General features: G+C 41.3%; 1 protein-coding gene and 1 long non-coding RNA gene across 3 annotated transcripts in view; one reads left to right on the top strand and one right to left on the bottom strand.

The window, feature by feature from the left end:
- Nucleotides 1-19894, bottom strand: part of Cmc1 (C-X9-C motif containing 1) — a 69689-nt gene extending 49795 nt beyond the window's left edge. The window contains exons 1-2 of one of the 2 annotated variants that reach the window (XM_075964235.1): nt 19757-19894; nt 67-156 (exon numbers count right to left, since the gene is read on the bottom strand). In XM_075964235.1, coding sequence (XP_075820350.1) covers nt 67-156; nt 19757-19775 — 109 coding nt within the window. In that variant the 5' untranslated portion in view covers nt 19776-19894. Of the gene's footprint in view, nt 1-66; nt 157-15282; nt 15317-19756 lie in introns of those variants that run through there. The other variant, XM_075964236.1, reaches the window with a different exon arrangement.
- A 483-nt stretch (nt 19895-20377) lies between these two features.
- LOC142846924 (uncharacterized) overlaps nt 20378-21153 on the top strand; it is a 105187-nt gene continuing 104411 nt past the window's right edge. Inside the window, exon 1 of the long non-coding RNA XR_012910092.1 lies at nt 20378-20508. This is a non-coding gene — a long non-coding RNA (uncharacterized LOC142846924). The remainder of the gene's footprint in view (nt 20509-21153) is intronic.

The following is a 21153-nucleotide window of genomic DNA, read 5'->3' as shown; positions in this document are numbered from 1 at the left end:
GAGGATTAAATTCATATCATATTATTACAAATGAGTTTGATCTTTATATGAATTTATGAATCTTACCTTCAACTTGTTCAGCACACCTCTCTCTGGCCTTTTCTCTCATTATTTTGGGGATCAGAACATCTTTCTCCACATGTCTGAGATGCTGCTCTGAAAGAGATTTTATGGTGCTGTCAGGTCAATAACCAGATAGGGGAACATGATGCTAACATTATAGTTTATTTACCTGAGCAAACATGTTTTCAATGGCTCTTTTGCTACAGGATAAAGTTGTGATTACTATAAATGATTTAAAATATTTTTATATAAAAGAAAATGGGAAGGTCACAAGCAACATGTTTCTAAAGAAATCTCTATAAATTTTATTATAACATTCTCTGATAATGTATTCTACTCAGACTTGGCACAAATTTAAAGTCTGACTCTCATTCTTATTAATGTAATTTGCAAATGTTTTGATTTTCAGATACTGAGATGCAGGGATAGATGAAGACACAACATTAAAAGAAACGTGAGAAGTGTGCCCCACCTTGGGTTCAAGCAGCCTAAGAAATTATAACTGGCACAGGAAGACCAGAACTGCAGAGGCCTATGAAACTGCGTGTGATTTCCGAGCCCTCTGAATACACCATCCACCACGGGCTGAAACTGCAAACGAGCAACTGCAACCACAGCCCACACGCTCCCTGAATTCTGAGCACGCTGGAAAGTAAAGGTTTCCTTATAAATCCGCACGGAGTTCAAAAGACAAAAGGGAGGTGAGATGTGATTAAAGGAGATGCCGCATTTCCATGAGTGCCCCAGGAAACTGAAGCCGAAGTGGGTGCTACCCCATGCAGAACCAAAGCAGCACCCACAGTCACTAACCATCCGCTGCCAGAGCGAAAGAAAGGTACTTAACCCCCAAAGTCCAGGGAGTTCCCCAGGAATTCTCTAAGAAGATTTGGAGCCTCTAAACTCTTTCTGGTAAAAACCTATCAATAGCTTTTGGGTATGGGAGCTATGAACTAACTACGTATTTATAGAGAAGATCTCTCTCTCTCTCTGTCTCTCTCTCTCTCTCTCTCTGTCTCTCTCTCTCTCTCTGTTTCTCTCTCTCTCTCTGTCTCTCTCTCTCTCTCTCTCTCTCACACACACACACACACACACCAGGCAACCAAGGACAAAGCATCCAAGAATCACCTCAGCTTAAAGGACAAAGTGGCGTGGAAAAACCAAGCACAATTTATAAAAGAATATGCGACTCCTAAGAGATAAAACCTAAGAGAGAGGATGTTAAAAAAATTACAATAAAAAATAGAGAAACAAACAAACAGACATGAATCCTCAGACAGAAGTGGGGCAAGGACTGTCTAAATGCAGTTGGATAAAATGCCTAACCCTGCGAAATGAAAGGCACGGTGCCCACAGAGGGGAAGGCACGACGGACAGGACGTCTACCGGGTCATGGAGTAGAAAGATGACAGAAGTTACTTGATGTCTCTGAGAGGTGGTTTCCTTATGCCTACGACCGCAAGAGTCAAACCCCAATTAGGAGTGAGGTTAAAGGCTTTCAGATGCAGGAACTAAAATGTTTATTCCAAGTGATCGCCTTATTACTACTGAATGACTGAGAACCATGTTTATGCTCAAGGATCCTAAGGTCAGAGGACTTCTTTGCTAGGGCTCAGTGACTGGTGTTGATGTCAACACCCGCAAAAGCTGTGACTAGAGGACTGGCTTACAGTCAATTCTTTCTTCACCTCTGCATCTGACGTCTGGGCTGGAATGGTCATAGGCAGGGCTTGTTTCTGTAAGTCACCTACAGGCCTCTCTGTCTCATATGAATTCTCAGTTTGGCAGGTGGCTCAGGAGACCGCAATCTGAGAAGGGATGTCTAGAGGTGATACAATTCGAGACAGCCAGATGAACCCCATGTGGCCTTTCCTGATCTTGTCCCCCCAAACCATGCAGCATCATTATGATTCCAAGTTTTAGGGATGCCCCTCTTTAGGTGGGAAGGAACTGAACTCCATAGTTTGCATCCAGACCACATTACAAATGAGCATGAGAGATAGGAGATAATGTAACCTCTGTAAAACAAAACCGCAAAAAAAAAAAAAAAACCCAGAATATACACTGATTAAAAAAAAATACTAAATGCTTCTTTAAAAAAAAGTCCTATTACTGGAGTTACAGATGGTTATGAGCTGCTTGTAGAGAATGGGAACCAAAACTGTGTCCTCTGGAAGAGCAGCAAGTGCTCTTAATCACTGTGCCATACTGTCCGCCCCAAACAAACACACCTTTAATTTCAAATTTTAAAACTGTAAAATAGCTTAACATTATCAAGTAATTCGGTATAAAATTTATAGACTACTCCACTTAACAACAGGACACTTATCAAAATAAACTGTAACTTGATAAAGCAAATCACTGAACATCTGAAGAAAAGCAGAAAAGCTTGACCTCTGGACAATAATGTATTTAAGTAAAAAGTCAGGGACAGAAAGATCTCTGAATGTCTCTAAATGTGTTTAAAAACAGTAACACGTTTTCAGGTAATCCACTGGGTCTAAAGTGATACCCAAAGAAAAATTATAAAATATTTCAAAATTAATGAAAATGAAAATAAATAAAAAGTTCCATACTACAGCTAAGACAGTACTTGAAGGAAATGTGTTCTACTAAGAGCCTAAGTAGAAGCAGTAAGTCAGTGTGAGCATCTACCCTGAAACCGAAGGGATGATATAATATAAAAAGCAAAACCAAAATAACAGAAACAAAAGAAATAAAACAAAACAGGTTAAGATAATAAAAATTGATAAACCCTACTAAAACCAACGGGAGTGTTCACAAATTTCAAGTATGTACTTACAGATTTGGAACAATGAATTTGTCAATTAAAAGAAAGTAGACATAAAATCAAGTATCACTCGTAACAGAAGAGAGATCCAGTATAATCTTGTATTTACCGAAGAAACTGAATTTATAGTTAAAATTCTCAGCCCAAATAGCTTCTCTGCTGATTGAACATTTTAAAAACTAAGTTCTATACAAACCCTTCCTCCAGAAAATTAATCTTAGCCAGAAGTATCCTAATATCAAAACCAAAGTTAGAACAAGAAACACACATATACACACATCACTTTTACTACCCTTTTATGAATACAGATGCAAAATTCTTAACAATGAGCAAATTGAATATAATAATATGTCAAAAGCAAAGAAACAAAACCAGCAGTACTTATAACCAAGCAGGATCTATTGCAGGACTGTTGGGTTCACTGAACATACAAAATCAGTAAGTGAAATACATAGGGGGACACAACATAGGGAAAACACTGTATCACAACAGGCACTGTGGCAGAAATACAATATCCATATAGAGTAAGATCTCAATACTCTTTCTCTCTCTCTTCTCTCTTTCTCCCACTCTCTGTACCCTCTCTATCTATCTCTACCTCTGTCCTCCCCCAGGCCGCTCTGTGCCCCCACTTCTCTTTTCCCTTGCTTCCTCCCCCCCATAAAAGAACAAAGATCTCAGTAAAGTCAGAGCAGAGTGAGACTGCAACGTGATAATAACACCCAACTCTACAGGGAAACCAGACTTACCCAGCACACCCAACACTAAACCTTCCTAGGAAAGACATCAAGACAGAAGGCAGCTCTCACCATTCCAACCTAAGTGTCATCCTTGACTCTCTAGCCAGTATAATAAAACACAAAAAAAGTTTAAAAAAAAAGCTAAAATTCCAGATTGCAAAGGAAGAAGTACAATTACAGTTATGAAATATAAATAATTCTACAGAGGATCAGAAACAATCTCTACAAGGAAGCTACTAGATTTAGTAAAAGAATTAGCATGATTGACAGACACAAACAATGTTCAAAATTCAAAAGGAGATGGAACAGGAAAAGAGACACTGGGCATGATTCAAGTGAAGCTATATAATTTCAAAAGTAATTTAGACTAGGAAGAAACTCTGGAAGAAAATGTAAAGCAATAGCCAGGTTGTGCACTGCCCACATTCTCTGATCAGACATGCTGTACAGCAACAGCCAACTTCACACTTCACTGTGGTCATCAATAGCAGATCTGGTGAGACACCTACGAATTCTTAAGGCAGGGATTTGTTTTTTTAAAGGGGGGGGGGGTTCCTCATGTTAAGAATGAGGAACAATATTACGATGCAGGGCTTAGGTCTCTGTATAGTTCCACAATGCATAGTCTGAAAATGGAACGATTAAATGAAGGAATAGTCAACTTAGCCAGGACTGAGATAATGTCAGCTGTAATTATTATTGGTTTGGTAACTCAAGTTTTATCCTTTAAAAGGTTTTGATATCAGTGACAAATGTGAGAAACTGACTGATAAGATACAATCCTTAAAAGGCCTATTAATGAAACTAAGAAAAATACCCACGCACAGACAGAGGAATTTAAAACAGAACCTACCACACCACTGTACTATGAAACTGAAGAGGAAAAAAACAACCTTAATTTATCAATTACCATTCAAGAACAACCATCAGGATAGGCACCCCCACAGCTATTCAGAAGTTACCTGGGGTCCTGTACAAGTGTTAGATTTGAAGAGATTTAGGGAAGCAGTCATTTCATGTGGTGTGCATTCACCCTTCATGAAACAGACGTTAAATTCATGAGCCACAAAATTATTCCACAAAACTGGGAAGATTTAGTTATAACAGTACTGGAAGCTGGCCCTCAGTTAGAATGGAAAACATAGAGGAGAGACGACAACGCAAGGGTCATAGAACAAGGAAGTAAGGTCATAGGTATAGAAATTTCCCAAGAATAGCTTCTTGGTGAGGCCCAGCTTGCTGATTTGCAAAGACGAATTACATGTCATAATCATACTATGGCTCTATGCTACAATGCAGCTTCGAATGCTTGGAAGAATCAGGAAAGGAAACTGTTTCATTTACTAAAATTATACAAGGCCCAAAAGAATCCTTTTCTGATATTTTTTTAATAGATTGGCTTCAGCTGTAAATAGAATGATATTCAGTTCCAGAAGTTAGACAAATATTAATTGACTCTTTGGCCTTTGTAAAAGGGTGATTAGGCCTTTAAAGATGAGATCAGCACCCACAGATGAATGGATTAGAAATACAGCTGATAGTGGATCTCACACTGATGATGATACCTGGATAGAAGCAATTTCTTAAAAACTTTTTAAAAATCAAAAGATTAGATGTTTTAATTATGGTAAACTAGGTCATCTGAAAAAAGGCATTTCTAGGAACAATGTTTTCTTTTTCCTAGAGATAATACAAACAGAAGGCACTACCTTCTGGAATATGCAGATAATGTGGTAAAAGCCAACATTAGACTAATGGATGCAGATCAGCCTCTCACAGGCCCCATGTCATTCCCTGTAGCATTGGGGAAACACCTCCACAGAGCAATTAAAAGACTTACTGCCTGTTGTTAAAAACCATACTGCTTTGGATAACAAAACAGTTTCATTTGATAAAACTAAATTATCAGGAGAGAACATAAAACAAGTATTTTGGAAAACTTCTATAAATGATCTAAGACCAAAGTTAAAAATAGAAGTAGGTGGCCTTGAAATTGAGGGTTTAGGAGACACAGGGAAAGACGTTAACAATAATGCACCAAAATCTTGGCATCCAAACCGGGCTCTTTGGGAGGTAAAATGTTCAGTTTCTAGGGATTAGAACTTAATCTCAGGTAAAACAAAGTGTAACATAGGCCAAAAGTATATAGGGCCAGAGAGAAAAATTAAATTCATATGTGGCTAACATAGCAATGAATTTATGGGCATGTGATTTGTTACAATGGAATACCCAGATTAACACTCCTCCAATCTCAGAAACAAACCATAAATTAATGTATGCTTCTGAGAAAAATATTAATAGGCATTATCAAGAACATTCACTGACTATTCAGGGTGTACATAAACAGACCATAATAGCTGCTGATCTTTCAGAGGTACCAACAGTGTTACCTTTAAAATGGTTAACTAACAATCCTGTCTGGGTGGAACAGGCTGTTCACATCAGAAAAATTACAGACATTAAAACAGCTGATACAGGAGCAGCTAAATGTTCAACATATTGAAGAACCGACTAGTCCTTGGAATTTTACCATATTTGCTATTAAAAAGAAATCTGGAAAATTAAGAATGGTAACAGATCTAAGAGCATGGTGGGGCTTAGAGAGGATCTCAGCCTTTTGGATAATGGAACATAAGAGATAGGAGGTTACTGGTGGCTTCTCAGCCTCTTCTCTGATCATTCAGGTTCTCACCCCGATATCTGAATCCCAAGATTTACTGATGAAGAATAATTAGATAAATGCTTCACTCTGCTGCTGATTGTGCTCATGCTTACTTTAACTCTACATATATTAAAATGCCATACAACTATAGACAGAAAAATTAGTCAAAATAGGAAGTGTGACTAAGAGTCCACAACATGATGACATATCACCCCTGGCTTCCACAATGAATCACAAAAGCATGTTCTAGCCTCTTCTGTTATATTCTCCCTGAACGGAGCTAGCTTCCTCTCTCCCTGTGCCCCTGTGAGATACTGATACCACAGAGACACTGTATATGTTTGCATGTGTCACGAATGACAAGGCTTTATATGTTAGAAAGCGGGACTCTGGTCTCCCCGCCAATACCAAGTTTGGTCCTTTTCATGGCAGTATCACCACCTGAGATGGCATGGGCTGTAGTTACATAGCTTTCATTAAGGCAAAATGAGGGAAAGGTATGTGGAAACTGTACGAACTTATGGTTTCTTATGAAGATTATTAAATTACTACAAAGTAAAGTTATGGCTTAAAAAGTAAAGAAATTTTTGAGAGCAGAGAGCCTGGGACAAGCAAGGAAATGCAAGTGGCCTATGAACAACCCTTTACCCGTGCTCCTTTCAGCACCTTCCCGGCACTCACTGGCCAGAACACAAACAAACGACAATGCCAAAGGTAACCTAACAGGGCCGAGGACAGGATCAGCGAGAGGAGTAGGAAGGGGACAGAGTATAAGAGGGATGTGAATGTGATATCATCAAAATGTGTTTATATTCATGTGTGAAAATGTCATAATGAAACAGTATGACAGACAACTGACATATGCTAACAAAAAGATTAAAAAAGCAAAGCCAAATGCAAGCTGTGATAATTCATCACTACCAGAATGAGTACATTTAAGCCACTGGCAACACTAAATGATGGAGAACGGAAAAGCATGCATCTGCTGCTGGTGGGAGTGTGAAACACGCTGGGAAATGCAGACTGCGTGAGGGGTTAACCAGCGCTCAGCCTGTGCTCCAGTTCCGTTCTTCTCTGTGTAGCCCTGGCTATCCTAGAACTCTCTTTGTAGACCAGGCTGGCCTCAGACCCAGAGATCCTCCTGCCTCTGCCTCCTGAGTGCTGGGATTAAAGGCGTGTGCCACCTCCATCCAGCCTGTGTTCCATTTCTATGTATTCATTTGGCAACGAAATTAAGCAAGATACGGAAAAACAAAGTGTACATCATATTAGCCAAAATTGACTTAGCAACAAAACCTGATAACCTATCACTGATATTACCAAGGAAAATGCTGATAACATTCAACATGGATAAATCTCAAAAAACCTAAGTTAAACAAAAGACAGACACAAGGGTATAGGCTACCGATTCAAGAACAAGCAAAATTAACCCACTTTAGGATATGTTTGCCTATGGGGATTGAGAGGGCCATTTCTGGTGGATAGTCTGAGACACATTTATAAAATACAAGACCTTTAAGGTTTATTGGCATTAAAATAACATAGTTTAAAAAATAAAAATTTGTTCTCAGTGTAGATTTTAACATCTAACTATTGGAAGTCAGACAATTAAGCAAAGTTTTATGATTTTCTCCTGAAAGATACTGCTAATCTTTTATTAACTTTATGTCTACAGGCAAAACTGTTTTTTTTATAATGTGCTACGTCACATAATGTCAGCACAGCCTCCCTTGAGGCTCTCATTACCTTAGCAATGTGACAACAGGTTGTCTCTCCAGTTTCTACAGAGCCAAACTTAAGCTGGTTTACATCTTCTATGCTCCTTGGGAAAACAGAGATCAAGACTAGGACTCCTGTCTTTGATGCTCAGGTTCTGTTTACAGATTTTTTTTTTTTCAGTAATCTTGATGGCAAGATTTCCTATGACTGTCTTCTCTTCAATCAAGGTAAGCATCAGTTATATTTCCTACAGACAAGCTCTGGTCAGGCTGAGGGCTGAGTGCTCCTCGTCAGAAATGCTTCAAACTAGTGCTTCTGATTTGGCATTTATCATTTTTTTGAATATTTATAAAGACTTCACTGGTTGAGCACCCATAAATTGTGTGTCTCAGATCTTAGAACATTTCATATTTCAAAATTAGGGGTTTCCAATCTGTATAGAGATTACTGCCATTCCCTGGACAGTCGCTAGGAAGCACCTAAGACAGTGTTTGTGGGCCACCTGCTTCTGGCCTGCTAGTGGAGGAGCAGGAATCCAGCAGCAGCTGGGACGGCATTTTGCGGACTTCTGTACAGATTGCGCTGCTTTACTCAGTCAAAAGGTCTGAAGAGTGAATGTGAGGCTTTCTTCAGCAACTGCACTGATTGGACGTTCAGCCCTTGACCAACAGCTCTAAGCCTGCCCTTCCTAAGGCCCACATCCCTAACTGACCAGCCATCTACACCAACTCCTTGTACTAAATGCCTCCATATACAAAAACATAGATATAGTTTATACCTCATACTGATGGTTTCTCTGCTAGAGCCCTCATATACTGCTTATCAAGGCTTATCAAGACGTGTGTGTGTGTGTGTGTGTGTGTGTGTACAGATTCAATTTTCTAAGGTTGTCTTAATTATTATAGACAGCTGAAGCATAAGTTTCAATTCTCAAGGACACCATACATCTCATCCACAATTTCATGGTAAATATGCAAGTTGCTCTCCCAATTTCTTTGCCCTTGACCACACCTACAACTGTAGCCAATCTCTACTGCCTACGTCAGGAAGACAGGTAAGTGTTTTAAGCAGCAGAGTGCAAGTGCTTTCGACCTTTGTAGGCCACCTACTATCTCTGTCCTGCTCCTGTCTGTATGTTCTAACACTGTTTAAGAAGTCACTAGCCGTTCCTACCTCACAGCACGTGGCTCATGAGCCAGTCTCTTAAACTCTGTACTATACTATTTATTTGTGTCTACCTTTTCTCCCTTGGTTTACTAGAAACCGCCATAGCATGATGGTAAAATCTGCAAACAGCTATCTCTGAGAAGAAGCTAGAAGTATAGATGGGCATTAAAGAACAGACCTAAAGGACCCTGCCAGAGCAGTGGAGCCTGAAGGGACTAAGGAAAAATGAAGATTCAGGGGGATCCTTGTTCCCTACCTCCGAGGGAAGAGACATGGCCATGCACAGAGACAGGATAAAGGACAGGAGGGAGGAGAATTCTGTTTTGGACATGCTGGATTTAAAGGGCTTGTAAAACACCTTGTCGAGCAGAAAGTCAGTGTCTGTGTGTACATGAAGCTAGGACTATCTGTCACACCCCTTGTCTCTTATATACAGTGTAAATCATAATTAACACTGTAGCTGTTGAACAGAATCGGATAATTATGGAGTGCTGATCTACTTTATAAAATCAATTTCAAAGTTTCGCCTCTTGCTTTCACCTGCACAGTCTTTCTGAATAGCTTATTTAGTATGTACTCTGGGGAGTCTACTCTTTTCTCTCTAAATCTTGCGATGGTTTTAGGTAACTAAGGAACTGTTTTTCTGAATCAAATCCTGGACAACAGACATAACTGTATATACTGAACTAACTGCACTAGAAATCCACCTTTGTTATGAACTCTGGTTCTCAAATTCCCATCAAATACATTACGTTTAAAAGGCTGCAAAAATTTCTTCCCACCATTCTTCTAAACATTCCCAAGCTAAAGAAACTAGTCTGGACTTGCATGGGGACATCACTTCACATTTCCAAACTCGGAATGTCAGATCAGAAAGGGGTGGGGACCCACACCTGCTCTCCACAAGCACAGCTCTCATCCTCATCCAAGGAGCTTCTTACAGCAGACAGAGACCGCTACAGAGAACACACAACCTGACACATTAGACAAGATCCCTAGACAGAAGCCCAGGGAGCACGAAGGAAGGGAGCAGGACCAAGACACCTGCTACAGGCCAGTTTCTTCTGGACAGGTCAGAAATACGGGTGACTGTACAAGACATGCAAAGGTTACACAGGCTAACATGCAAACATGGAGGGAAGTTTCACAAAGCACTACTCCTAGGTAAAGAGCGACAGGCAAGTCGATGGATTCCGAGAGAGGGAGAATCCATTTTTTCAAAGGATGAGTCCCTGACTGGTTACACAATTGTTAGTGGTGAACCCTAACACATGTATATATTAGCAGCACTCCTGGATCCAGTAGGGTTGTTATGGGCTGTGGGGTGTCCGTGTAACAATAGTAACTATAGAAGAAGGGGCTTAAAGTCTAGAGTGATATGAGAAACTCTAGAGTTGGAGAAAGGAGATGAAGGGGTGGCACAGTAGACTCATGAATGAAATTCTCAAAAATAAATTTTAATTTTAAAAAATGTAAGATAGTTTTGAATGCATAAATTCTCCTAAAATTTTTTTCATTTGATAGTATACAAACCATCATACCAATTATTAATTACAGTTTTGTATGTGGTACAAAACTATCCTCAATATTACAAACAAAAATTAGAAACTTACCTCCTGGTGTAAGTAGTGTGTGCCTGTCTTGTATATCTGTATAAGACCCTACAAAAACTATCAAATTTATAGTCTGCTACAAGGTAGCTATATAAATTTATCCTAAGACAAGAATTGGGATAACAGCACTGGGAAAAATTTCCAGAGCTCCGGCTTCTCAGCATTCTATCATCACCTGAAAGCCAATTCTCACCTTTTCCATTGACTGCATTTGTTAGCTCGGGTTTTGTTTGGAGGTTCACGTGTTCCTGCAATACGGCAGTATAAGACTGTAAGGCTACTGACAACAGCATTTGCTATAACCCACAAGGTAACAGCAAAGTAAATCAGAATACTGCAGAATCTTTCTAGGAAAGAATATGGCACATGAAGGGCCAAGTCTGTCTTTTCAGTAATGAAAATATTCTGATTTAACTAAGAGATTTTAGAAGATCTTGCTTATTTTTATTTCATATGATTGAGTGTTTTGCTTATATATGTGTGTGTGTGTATATATATATATATATATATATATATATATGCATGTATGTATGTGTACTACAGACATGCCTGATGCATACAAAGGCCAGAATAAGGCATTATATTCACAGGAACTGATGTTATAGACAGCTATGAACCATCATGTGAGCATGGAGTGTTTTTAACTGCTGAGCTATATCTCCAGCCCCCTAACTTAGTATTTAGAATAATACCACCTTTAAAATAATAACAACAAATAAACCTTACAAGTTACTCTTATTTCCATGCCACTGTTTATTCTAGAGAAAAACCAACAAAATGCCTGTACTAATTAGATAAGTGTTTAACGAGACAACACTGTCTGTCTGTGGGTTCCTCCTGTACTACTAGCTCCTAAGGAACTCGAAGACAAAGGCCCTGGCAGGTGGGCTCAGTGCGGCACAGGAGCACAGCTCTCAGTTGGTATCTCTGCACCAAGTGCAGACCAGTTCCCTCCACCCTTAAAATTTGGATGCCCAAGATCTTCTTGCAAGACTGCTCAAATTCTTGTACAAAAAAAAAAGTGCACAATGAGGAAAGGCTTGGGGAAAGGCTTACCCTGAGAAAATCAAGACAGCTAAGCACCAGCGGTCCTTACACCATCTTCCTTTCAAGCCACTTGAGCTGACAACACAAAGGGACTTTAACAGAAGGGGAGATTTTCCTCCTTAATTAAATTTTGGTCTGCCTTGAGTCGCAAGAGCAGATGAGGCCACAGTCTGCACAGCATCCCTCCGTATGTATTACATCTTGAAGTGGAGGCTCACATGGGTGAAACTCATGAAATAGAAATATCAAGATCATGAGATCCAGTACCCAGTCTTCCATGACACCATCACACATGTGGAGCAGGTGCCTACTTAAGGAACTCTGGCAAGTGAGGTTAAGTTTGCATCTACAATTACAAAGAAGCCTGCAAACAATCCTTGGACAAGAAGGTTGCATAAGCATCTTGGGAGCAGGCAAAACTGAAAACTTCACACTTCTAGGTTTGCTTTTTCCTTTTTTTTTTTTCCTTTTTAAGTCAGAAAGTTAAATAGAATTCTGATCCTATGGAAGAAGCATTTCAAAAAATAAAATAATAGCAAGAGAAGCAATCTGTCAATTAACTGAAAAACAGAGGAAACAGAAAGCATTCAAAGACATGAAATAGGAAAGGCTAGGTTACCAACAAATCTGCTTAAAGCTCAAGCTTCTACACAATATGGAAACCACATCAGTGAGATAGTTGTGTTTGTCTCTGCTCAGCTTCTGGGTCAAATACTGCCGTCTCCCACAACACCTGATCTGGATGTTCGTCCTCGGGCTTCCGTGCCACTTGCTGCCTCATTCTCCTTTCCGTCCATGCCCCAGGAGCACCTATTTCTTAGACCCAGTACTCTGCAGACTGCCAGGTGTGGACCTGTCTCTTCTCAGCATTGCTTTAACAACAACGAACCTAAATGTATACCTAAGCAGGAAACTGACTTGTGTAGTGATCATACCTGATCTTGAAATGAGCTGTACACCTCACCAAAACCAAGAACCCTTAAAGGAATTCGCAAGTTTCGTTGACTTCAACTTTAAGACCATCTTTTAATACAAGCCTAATTTCTCATTGGTTTCAAGTTAAAATGACACCAAGTTATAGGGAACGAAAGTAAATACTTGATAAAGGAATAAAACTTGCCTGTGACCTGCTTAGCAATATTCTGCCCAAATGACTTGCTTTTTCTCACAAACACGTCTGGGAAAAAGCAGAATATCCTCAACTCTGAATGCTTCTCAATGTCTTTGCCCATATCTCCACTGTTTCCTTTTTTAAACTTCAGAATTTTTCATAAAATTCCTGTAAAGAATGTGTCACACTCTGGAATGGGGTAGGAAATGACTGAGAGGTGATGTGCTTACTTCACAGGGCCAGCTTCTGTTCAAATCATATCTTTCTTGGTGTGGCTTTCAGATCTAGACTCAAGCATAACCAGCCCATGATAAAACATCGTTTCTTTTTGTGTGTGTGTGTGAGAGAGAGAGAGAAGCACATAGCATTCCCAGATAATCACCTACTACCTATATCATATTTACCTCTAATTAAACTGGCTAAGATTTAAGTTTACTTCAGAACCAGAACTTGCCAAAATAATGGTATCAAAATTAACATATTAAAAGAATCCTGAAACAAATTTTAAATGTTTCAAAAATATCCTGGAAAATGGTAAGCATGCCAGAAAGAAATTATCAAAGCTGACATGGGGGGATTTACTCAAGATCCTTTTTTTAAACATAGAAATCTCCACAAATTTTTTAATTATCCTGGCACATGGGACCATGCCACTCTCTGTGTACTTCCAATTGATACGTGTGCTGTCAATCAATCACCGCAGGCCTGTCTTTAAGGTGCCAGGGCTAACCACCAGGCTTCCATGCCTGTCTCCATCTCCTTGCCCTCTGCTCACGCTCTCAGCCATCTTGGAAATTTCCATGTCCCATCAACCTGTCAATTCCAACTTAACTTTGATCCTTCATTTACCACCATCCTGTAAGTTATATCCTACTCCCTCACCTCGAAGAAAGCTTATGTTAATAGAGTTTGCAAGACACAATAATTATTTGAGGGGGAGGAGGGAGTGTAAGCATAGTTTCACAGGTGTCCTACCACACACACAGAAGCAGGTATGAAGAAACCCAAGGAAAGGCAGTCTTGTGACATTATCCAGAAACACACTGATAAAAGTCAAATGCCAGCTCAATCTTCTGCCTTTACTTTCTCTTATTTTTCACTATCAAGATTAAATTATTTAAATCTAACTCAGCACTTCTGCATCTTAGGGTCCTTCTTGACCACAAACCCAAAAGGCATTCCTGGTTCCTCTAGCTACGGTGAATGTCAAACATTCCATATAACAGGTGAGCAGCTACACAGAATGAATCCTGCTCTTTACTCTCCCAAGTGTGACTACATCTGCAGAGAGTGCAGACAGTGCCTCAGATTAAATGTGGTCGTCAGGTAGGATTTGCTTTTCAAAAGATACAGAGCCCTACCCTCCCACCATATGAAGATACATCTGCAGGGTGGAAGATCTTTACCAACATAGACATCAACTGGCACCTCGGATCTCCCAGCCTCCAGAGAGAGAAGCTGATATATTATGTCCACTGTTGAAGCTATCCACCCACCCACTCTGAGTCACCCAGTCTATGATATTTTGCTATGCTAGGGTGAGCCAACTAAGGAAGATTTTTTTTACTCTAAGTTCTTGTCCTGGTTGTACCTAAAACCACCAGAGAAGGCTTCGCAAAGCTCTGATGCTTGGGCTCCAACAGTGATTTCAGAAGTGCAGAAGTATCCAAAGCTCCCCAAATTATGCTAACATGCAGCGCATTACCAATGACGGCATGCGATATGTTCACTGACGCTATGTACTCTCTAGCTGTTCTTTCTAACTACCCTCTAACTCACAGCCAGCGTACCACAGACAAGCAATGAAACCACTTAACAAACAACACATAAGAAAATTTCATAATCCAACAGTCATGGATATTTACTGTTATAAATACTTACTAGGTACCACATCAGAGATTGTATACAGATAAGCCTTCTTATCTGCAGCAAAACATTCGAAAATCTACATTCTCAATTAACTGTGCTTAATTTGATCTGTAAAAACTCCCAGTAACAGTTCATTATCAGCAAAAAAAAAAAAAAACAAGAAACAACAACAACAACAAAAAAAACACAACACCACACCACTTCTATTCAAACTTTCCCAGCAATCTTACTCTTTTAATACAATGATCTAATACGGCCCTTTAGGCTAGAAATTTAACTTCATATCAATGTTCTTATCCATAAGTATTGGCAAGTATTTCTCTTTTTTGATATCTACAAATATATATTTCCACAAATATGCCATTAAATAGTACAAATTTAGTTTAATGAAAAATAACGTGTTTTCTTTTGAAGTTTCTATGCTAAGTCAAGAACCCCTTGCAATTTATGATCAATATTCAGAATCATAAACATTTAGGGCCTGAAAGCACGTTAGTAAATACCTGGTGTAACTTCTCTCATCCTGGAACCTATGATGCCATCTACAGCTGATGCCACAGCTGAAACAAGAAGTCAGTGCCCCACCTAACGAATTCGGTGATGAGTCCATGACCCAGCACAATGCAGGTGCCTTCTTGATGGACCATCTCCTACTGCCGTGGCCTATCCTGTCATAAATGAGAAACAACTGCTCTTTACCATACAGGCAAATCTTCGGGCTCTCTAAGTCAAGCTTCCCTATCACATCTATAGATTTCATAGATATTATTTCTAAAAAAAAAAAAATACTGGACTTAGAATGAGAAACACCATACACAGTCTATATTACTTTTAATATGATTTTTTGAAGGGTTTCTATTACCGTTTAAAGACTGAAGAGGGAGGACAATCAGGCAAACTTCTTATGAAACTTTTAAAGAAATGATTTAAGACTAGATTAGAATAAACAGGACCCTGTCACCAAAAAAAGGGGGACGGACAATAAAATGAGAATTTCCCAGTCAGTGACTAACACTTCACATAATTAATCACATAATGCTCAGGGGGTGGGGAGATATTCTTCAGATATGTTTAAAAATCTAACTTAGAGGCTGGAGAGATGGCTCAGAGGTTAAGAGCATTGCCTGCTTTTCCAAAAGTCCTGAGTTCAATTCCCAGCAACCACATGGTGGCTCACAACCATCTGTAATGGGGTCTGGTGCCCTCTTCTGGCCTGCAGGCATACACACAGACAGAATATTGTATACATAATAAATTTAACTTAAGAGAAAGTGAAATTCCCAGTAAATGCAAGTGGTATACTAAGGACAAGCACCTCTAGTGCTATCTGTCCACTAAAGAAGTACGAACGGGCGCAAACCTAGCACTTTAGGAGCTGTCACCGCAACCTTCCTCCAAGAGAAACTTTACAAACCTGCCCACAAAATGTCGGCAAGTTCCTCCCCTCTCTTTCCACCCAAGCCCTAGCAGTGTTCCACAGTTCTCCACTTACAGAGTCCTGGAAGAAAACACCAATGCAAGGACAGGCACAGAAAGACACAGACAGACAGACGCACACTGACCCATCCTCAGAAAGTAAGAGTGAAGAAGGATTCTGCACTGAGTGAGAGGGAGCACCTCTGGCCTTGCGAGAAAGGAGGTAAGATGGGAAAAGGAGGAGAGCAGGAGGCAGGACCACTCCAAGGTGATACAGAGAGCAAAAATCCAAACTTATGGAACCCAAGTGCCTGAGGTTGTCATCTGGGAACACAGTAATAGCAGAAATTTTTCCTGAAATACCACAATAAGCAAAGATATAAGGAGGGGATTTTCTTGATTTTCAATTACTGTGTATCTCATACTTTGGCAGGGGCTGGAGCGAACTTCTAAAACTCCTGTTAAGTAGAAACGGAAATAATTTCTGAAATGACAGCCCCAAAGAGAACTTGGTGTAAATTAAAGTTCTTACCTATGGCTGTAACCTATAAAACTATGTATCTAGTCTCTCAAATATTTTTTGGACCAATTTTTACATCTTCACTATATACTGGTTCCTTCACTAATTAATGAGTTGAGGAAAATCTTTAACACATATCCATTTTTATGTGAGTCATAGTTTTACTTTTTAAAAAACTGTATTTAACAAGCAAGAATTTCCAATCACTAAATTTGACTAGAGTTTTTTTCTAAAATATACAATGTTTATATAAAGCATTATGAGTTTGCAAAGAACTGTAAACTGAAATAAGATATAGTTAAATAGTTAAACCCTAGTATAGGAGAATGAGCTGTTCTGCAAACTCTTGTAATATTATTGAGGTGAAAGGTTCCATTTATGACTGAAGGCTGGGAGGAGAATTTCCTGTAAGAACAGGAACTAGAGTAGGGGAAAAAGCTGAATGCTGAGTTAGTAAACAGGGGGCACGCAGAGCACCCCTTTTCCTCTACTCTGTTTACACAATGGAACTGCCTAAGAAATACTTAAATGCCAGCACATCTGGGAGTGCAGCTCCGGAGGAAGAAGAACACAATCAAAAGCTCAGTCTTGCTCACAGCCGCTTTACTTGGTATTTTGTCCTTTCTCCTGTCTTTCCCACAAATTACAGCAGAAAATAGCTGATAAACCCATGTTTATCATGTGTGCAAAGAGGCTGAAACGAAACAACACCCAAGAATAAGGATGCAGTCTGCATCTCGCTGTTGGAGTCAAAATTTGAGAAAGACCGAAAGGAAAAAATAGCTGAGAATGTTTTACCACCCTGGAACTCAAGGCCCCCAGCAGCCAGATATGCACCTCAGACCTACTTTCCCAGCACTTCCCTTCAGGCTCGCTCGCCTTGGCACTCTGGCACTCTGGCCCTCTACGCACTCAAATGTGCTTTCAAGCATTAGCCACTGTAAATGCCCATCGCAGTCCCTCCCCAATTGTTTTTTCATGGTAGCTTCTTCTCATCCTTGACATTTTAAATCAAATGCACTTCTCCATAAAACTCCTAACTCAGCAAAAGTAGCTCTCTCCTTGCAATCGACTTTCTTCATGGTGTCTGCCACAATCTAAAATGATCTACTGCGTGGGGCCCTGTTTGTCCTATGTTGCTGTTTCCTAGGTTACAGAGAAATACATGGTGTATACTGGGCCCTCTATGTTTATTAACCAAAAAGCACTAAAATGGAGGCCTGGTTGATAGCCTAAGCTGGGAAGGAAACTTGGCTCCACCAGTCAACAGCTATGTAACCCTGAGCACACCTCAAGTTCTGAATTGGTGACGCATAACTAGACGGTAAGAAACTGGGGACAGCGAGCATGACGTCCTCTCGCTTTGTTTCTTTGTTGTTCTGTTTTTTGAGACAGGGTTTCTCTGTGTAACAGCCTGGCTGTCCTGGAATTTGCTTTGTAGACCAGGCTGGCCGTGAATTCACAGAGATCCGCCTGCCTCTGCCTCCCGAGAGCTGGGATTAAAGGTGTGCACCATCACCACCCAGCTACAAACTTCTATCTCAAAAAATTATTTACGTTAGGATTCAGGATAATAGCAAAATTAGTTATGAAGTAGCAATGAAAATAATTTTAGGGTTGGGGATCATCACAACATGAGGAACTGTATGGCAGGGTCACACCGTTAGGAGGTTGAGAACCAGTGCTTTAACCTAAGTCTCCTTGTTCTCATCTGTATTAGATTATTTGCAGGGTCGTGAAATGCCAAAATTATACGGACTTTACCTGAACTTCCCTTGCCTAGGCCTCATTACGACCTCCTGCCTCTAAATCAAGGTCATCAGTCTACAACTAAGTATGACACAGCGGGTTCTACAACATATATCGCTGCTCATGGTGTTGCTTCAAAGCCTGTGTCTGCTGCTCACCGTTTCACAGCCCAGTCCCATTACTTAGCCTCAAACTGATATGGCCGTGTGGTGTTCCACAACTGCTTTACGCTCCAAATAATAGTACTGCCTGAGTTTACCACGGCCTGTGCACATGATACATGCAGATACACTTATAGACTGTGGTCTACTGCGTTACATGGAAAATAAGCAGGGTGCTGTGATAACTGTATAAGGTTTGCTTTAGACAGCCAGGAGTTCTATGAGAAACTGTCATTTGAATCCAACTCTGAGGGCCAGGAGGAAGCCAGTGTGTAACGAGCTAGGGAGAGTGTATAGCACAAACTTAACCTCTCCATGCCTGTTTCCTACTCTGCGAAAACAAGAGACAAAGGAACCAACACGCAAATACTATTTGGGGACAACTGAATACAGTTAGCTTGAGAATCAAGTGTCGAGCTCTCATGTGCAGCACCCAGTTTCCTGCCTAGTTGAGGGTGTCACACCTGACCTTCCACTATAGCATCTCCAAAGGTTTGCCAGCCTCTAACTTACCGATGCCTTGAGTTTTTCTACCCATAAAATAAACAAACTAACCCATTACCCTTCCCTTCTACTTTCTCACCCTTTCACTAATCTCTACATGTGCTGGGAGTGAGCTCTGTAAGATTTCCTGAGTACCTGAATTCTATTGTAAACCCAAGTGGAACCATGCAAGTTAAAACGACACGGAAGATGTCTGAAGAGCCTTTCCAAGAAAAGGACTTCATCCGGTCATTCGGTCATGGAACCTTTGTGATAATGGGCTACAAGGGTGAACTTGGGAGCAGGAGGCATAAAACTCCCGGAAACAAAATATCAAACTGCACCAGCATGACACTCGACTTCTTTCTGGGACAACAGTGTCTGCACCCGATACTGTTTAAAACGAACCTGTGCCCCAACCGAGGTCAAAAAAAATTAAAAAATAACAGACGCTGAAGAGCTAATGGAAGTGGTCGCAACGAACCCAACGCCCCTCACTGAGCACCAAGAACCCCAGCGAGAGGCACATGGGTGGCTGTCACCGAAGGAGGAAACCCAGCAGCCGGGCCCAGGGAGGCGCTAACCGCGGAAGCCGAGCATCCTCAGAGCACCTGGCCCAGGCCCTCACAACCACGCCGACCCCAGTACCTGCGGGGTCCAACGCCATCTCGGAGGGCGGAGAAGAAGCCGGCCACTCGCGGGCTCGGGAGCGCCGGGAGGGGAGGAGCCTGAGCTGGGCTGCGCGCGCAGCCGCCCGCCCGCTTCCCGCAGGAGCTGAGCGGGAGCGTGCCCGCCTCCGTGAGGCCAGGCCACGCCCCCTTTCCCTGCTCCTACTTCCGTTGAGCTTTGCGCCTGCGCATGACTGCTCTCTGGGGACTCCTGCTCTAGAAGGGGCTGGTTTCTCCGGGAATGGCCCGGGAGGGGACGTGGTTATGCATGCGCCCCCAAGAGGCGGCCTCGATTGTCCACCGCTTACCTTTTCTATAGTATTAGGTGGGATTTGAGGCTTGGGCCTCTTCCCTCAAAGGCTCTTAATGTCCCGGTCATTCAGTCGTAATGTAAGTCCGTCTGTCCGTGTCAGGGTTCAGCCTCAGTCTCGAGAGCCAGAGGAAAAGTAATTTAAAAACCTCTGCCCGCCCGAGTCCTGCTCAGAAGAGCTCTGTCTTGTGCACACTCCCGGCACCTAGAGTCCAGTTTTAGTAATAGCATGGGTCTTGACCGTCCTGGAAAGCTGTCGTTTGTTGCTGGCATAAGGGGAAGGAACAGTTCCCAAAAGCCTCCTCCACAGAAGTAACTTTCTGGGTGGCCCTTGGGCCTGTTTCTGCTCGCTGACCGACCCTCAGTTCTGAGTCTTCCTCAGATCTCCACGTAATGAATGAGCTCGCTGGAGTCTCCAAAGGGTAAGGACAGGGACAGATGTTTGGAAAAGCTCGAGCAGCTGCCTCTTCCCTGAAAGGGATTTGGGGCTTTCAAAATGATCCCCTCCCCACCTACCTGCGGTCCCCCTTCCCTGCTGCTGCGTCCGCCTGGTCGGTTGGCAGAAAAGATGCCACGGTTGAACAGGCCTGGAAAAGTGGGTCTCCGCTCAGCAGGGCTCCCGTTTAAGGGCCTGTTTGGACACACCGGCCCTCCTCACAGCTGCAGGCTGAGGTGCCAAGGTGGAGAATTAAACCTTCACTCAGCCAGGCAGGAAATCGGTTCCTGTGATTGAACGTTTTATAAATGTGCTTAGGAACACACATGAAATCTGTTACGGGTGCTCTTTTTATTTTTCCGGGAGTGAAGGATTTAGAAAAACAACATTTTGTTGTTTCCGCTGTTGTTGGTTGGGACAGTCTGGCCTGAAGCCCAAGTTGACCTCGCTGGATGTGTAGCAGAGGGCCTGAATCTTTTAGAATAGACTGAGTTATTAAAAAAACAGCTCAGGCACCCATATTCAGGTAATCAAACCAAGTATGCAAAAGCATAACTCAGTAAGGGGTGTAGTTTGGTCCGATTCAGTCAGGCAGAACTGTTTGTATCCTTGCTTGAATCCTGTGCCAGGC

Source organism: Microtus pennsylvanicus, chromosome 3, assembly GCF_037038515.1.
Source record: "Microtus pennsylvanicus isolate mMicPen1 chromosome 3, mMicPen1.hap1, whole genome shotgun sequence".
Taxonomy (NCBI): domain Eukaryota; kingdom Metazoa; phylum Chordata; class Mammalia; order Rodentia; family Cricetidae; genus Microtus; species Microtus pennsylvanicus.
This window is presented reverse-complemented; position numbering and strand designations above follow the sequence as displayed.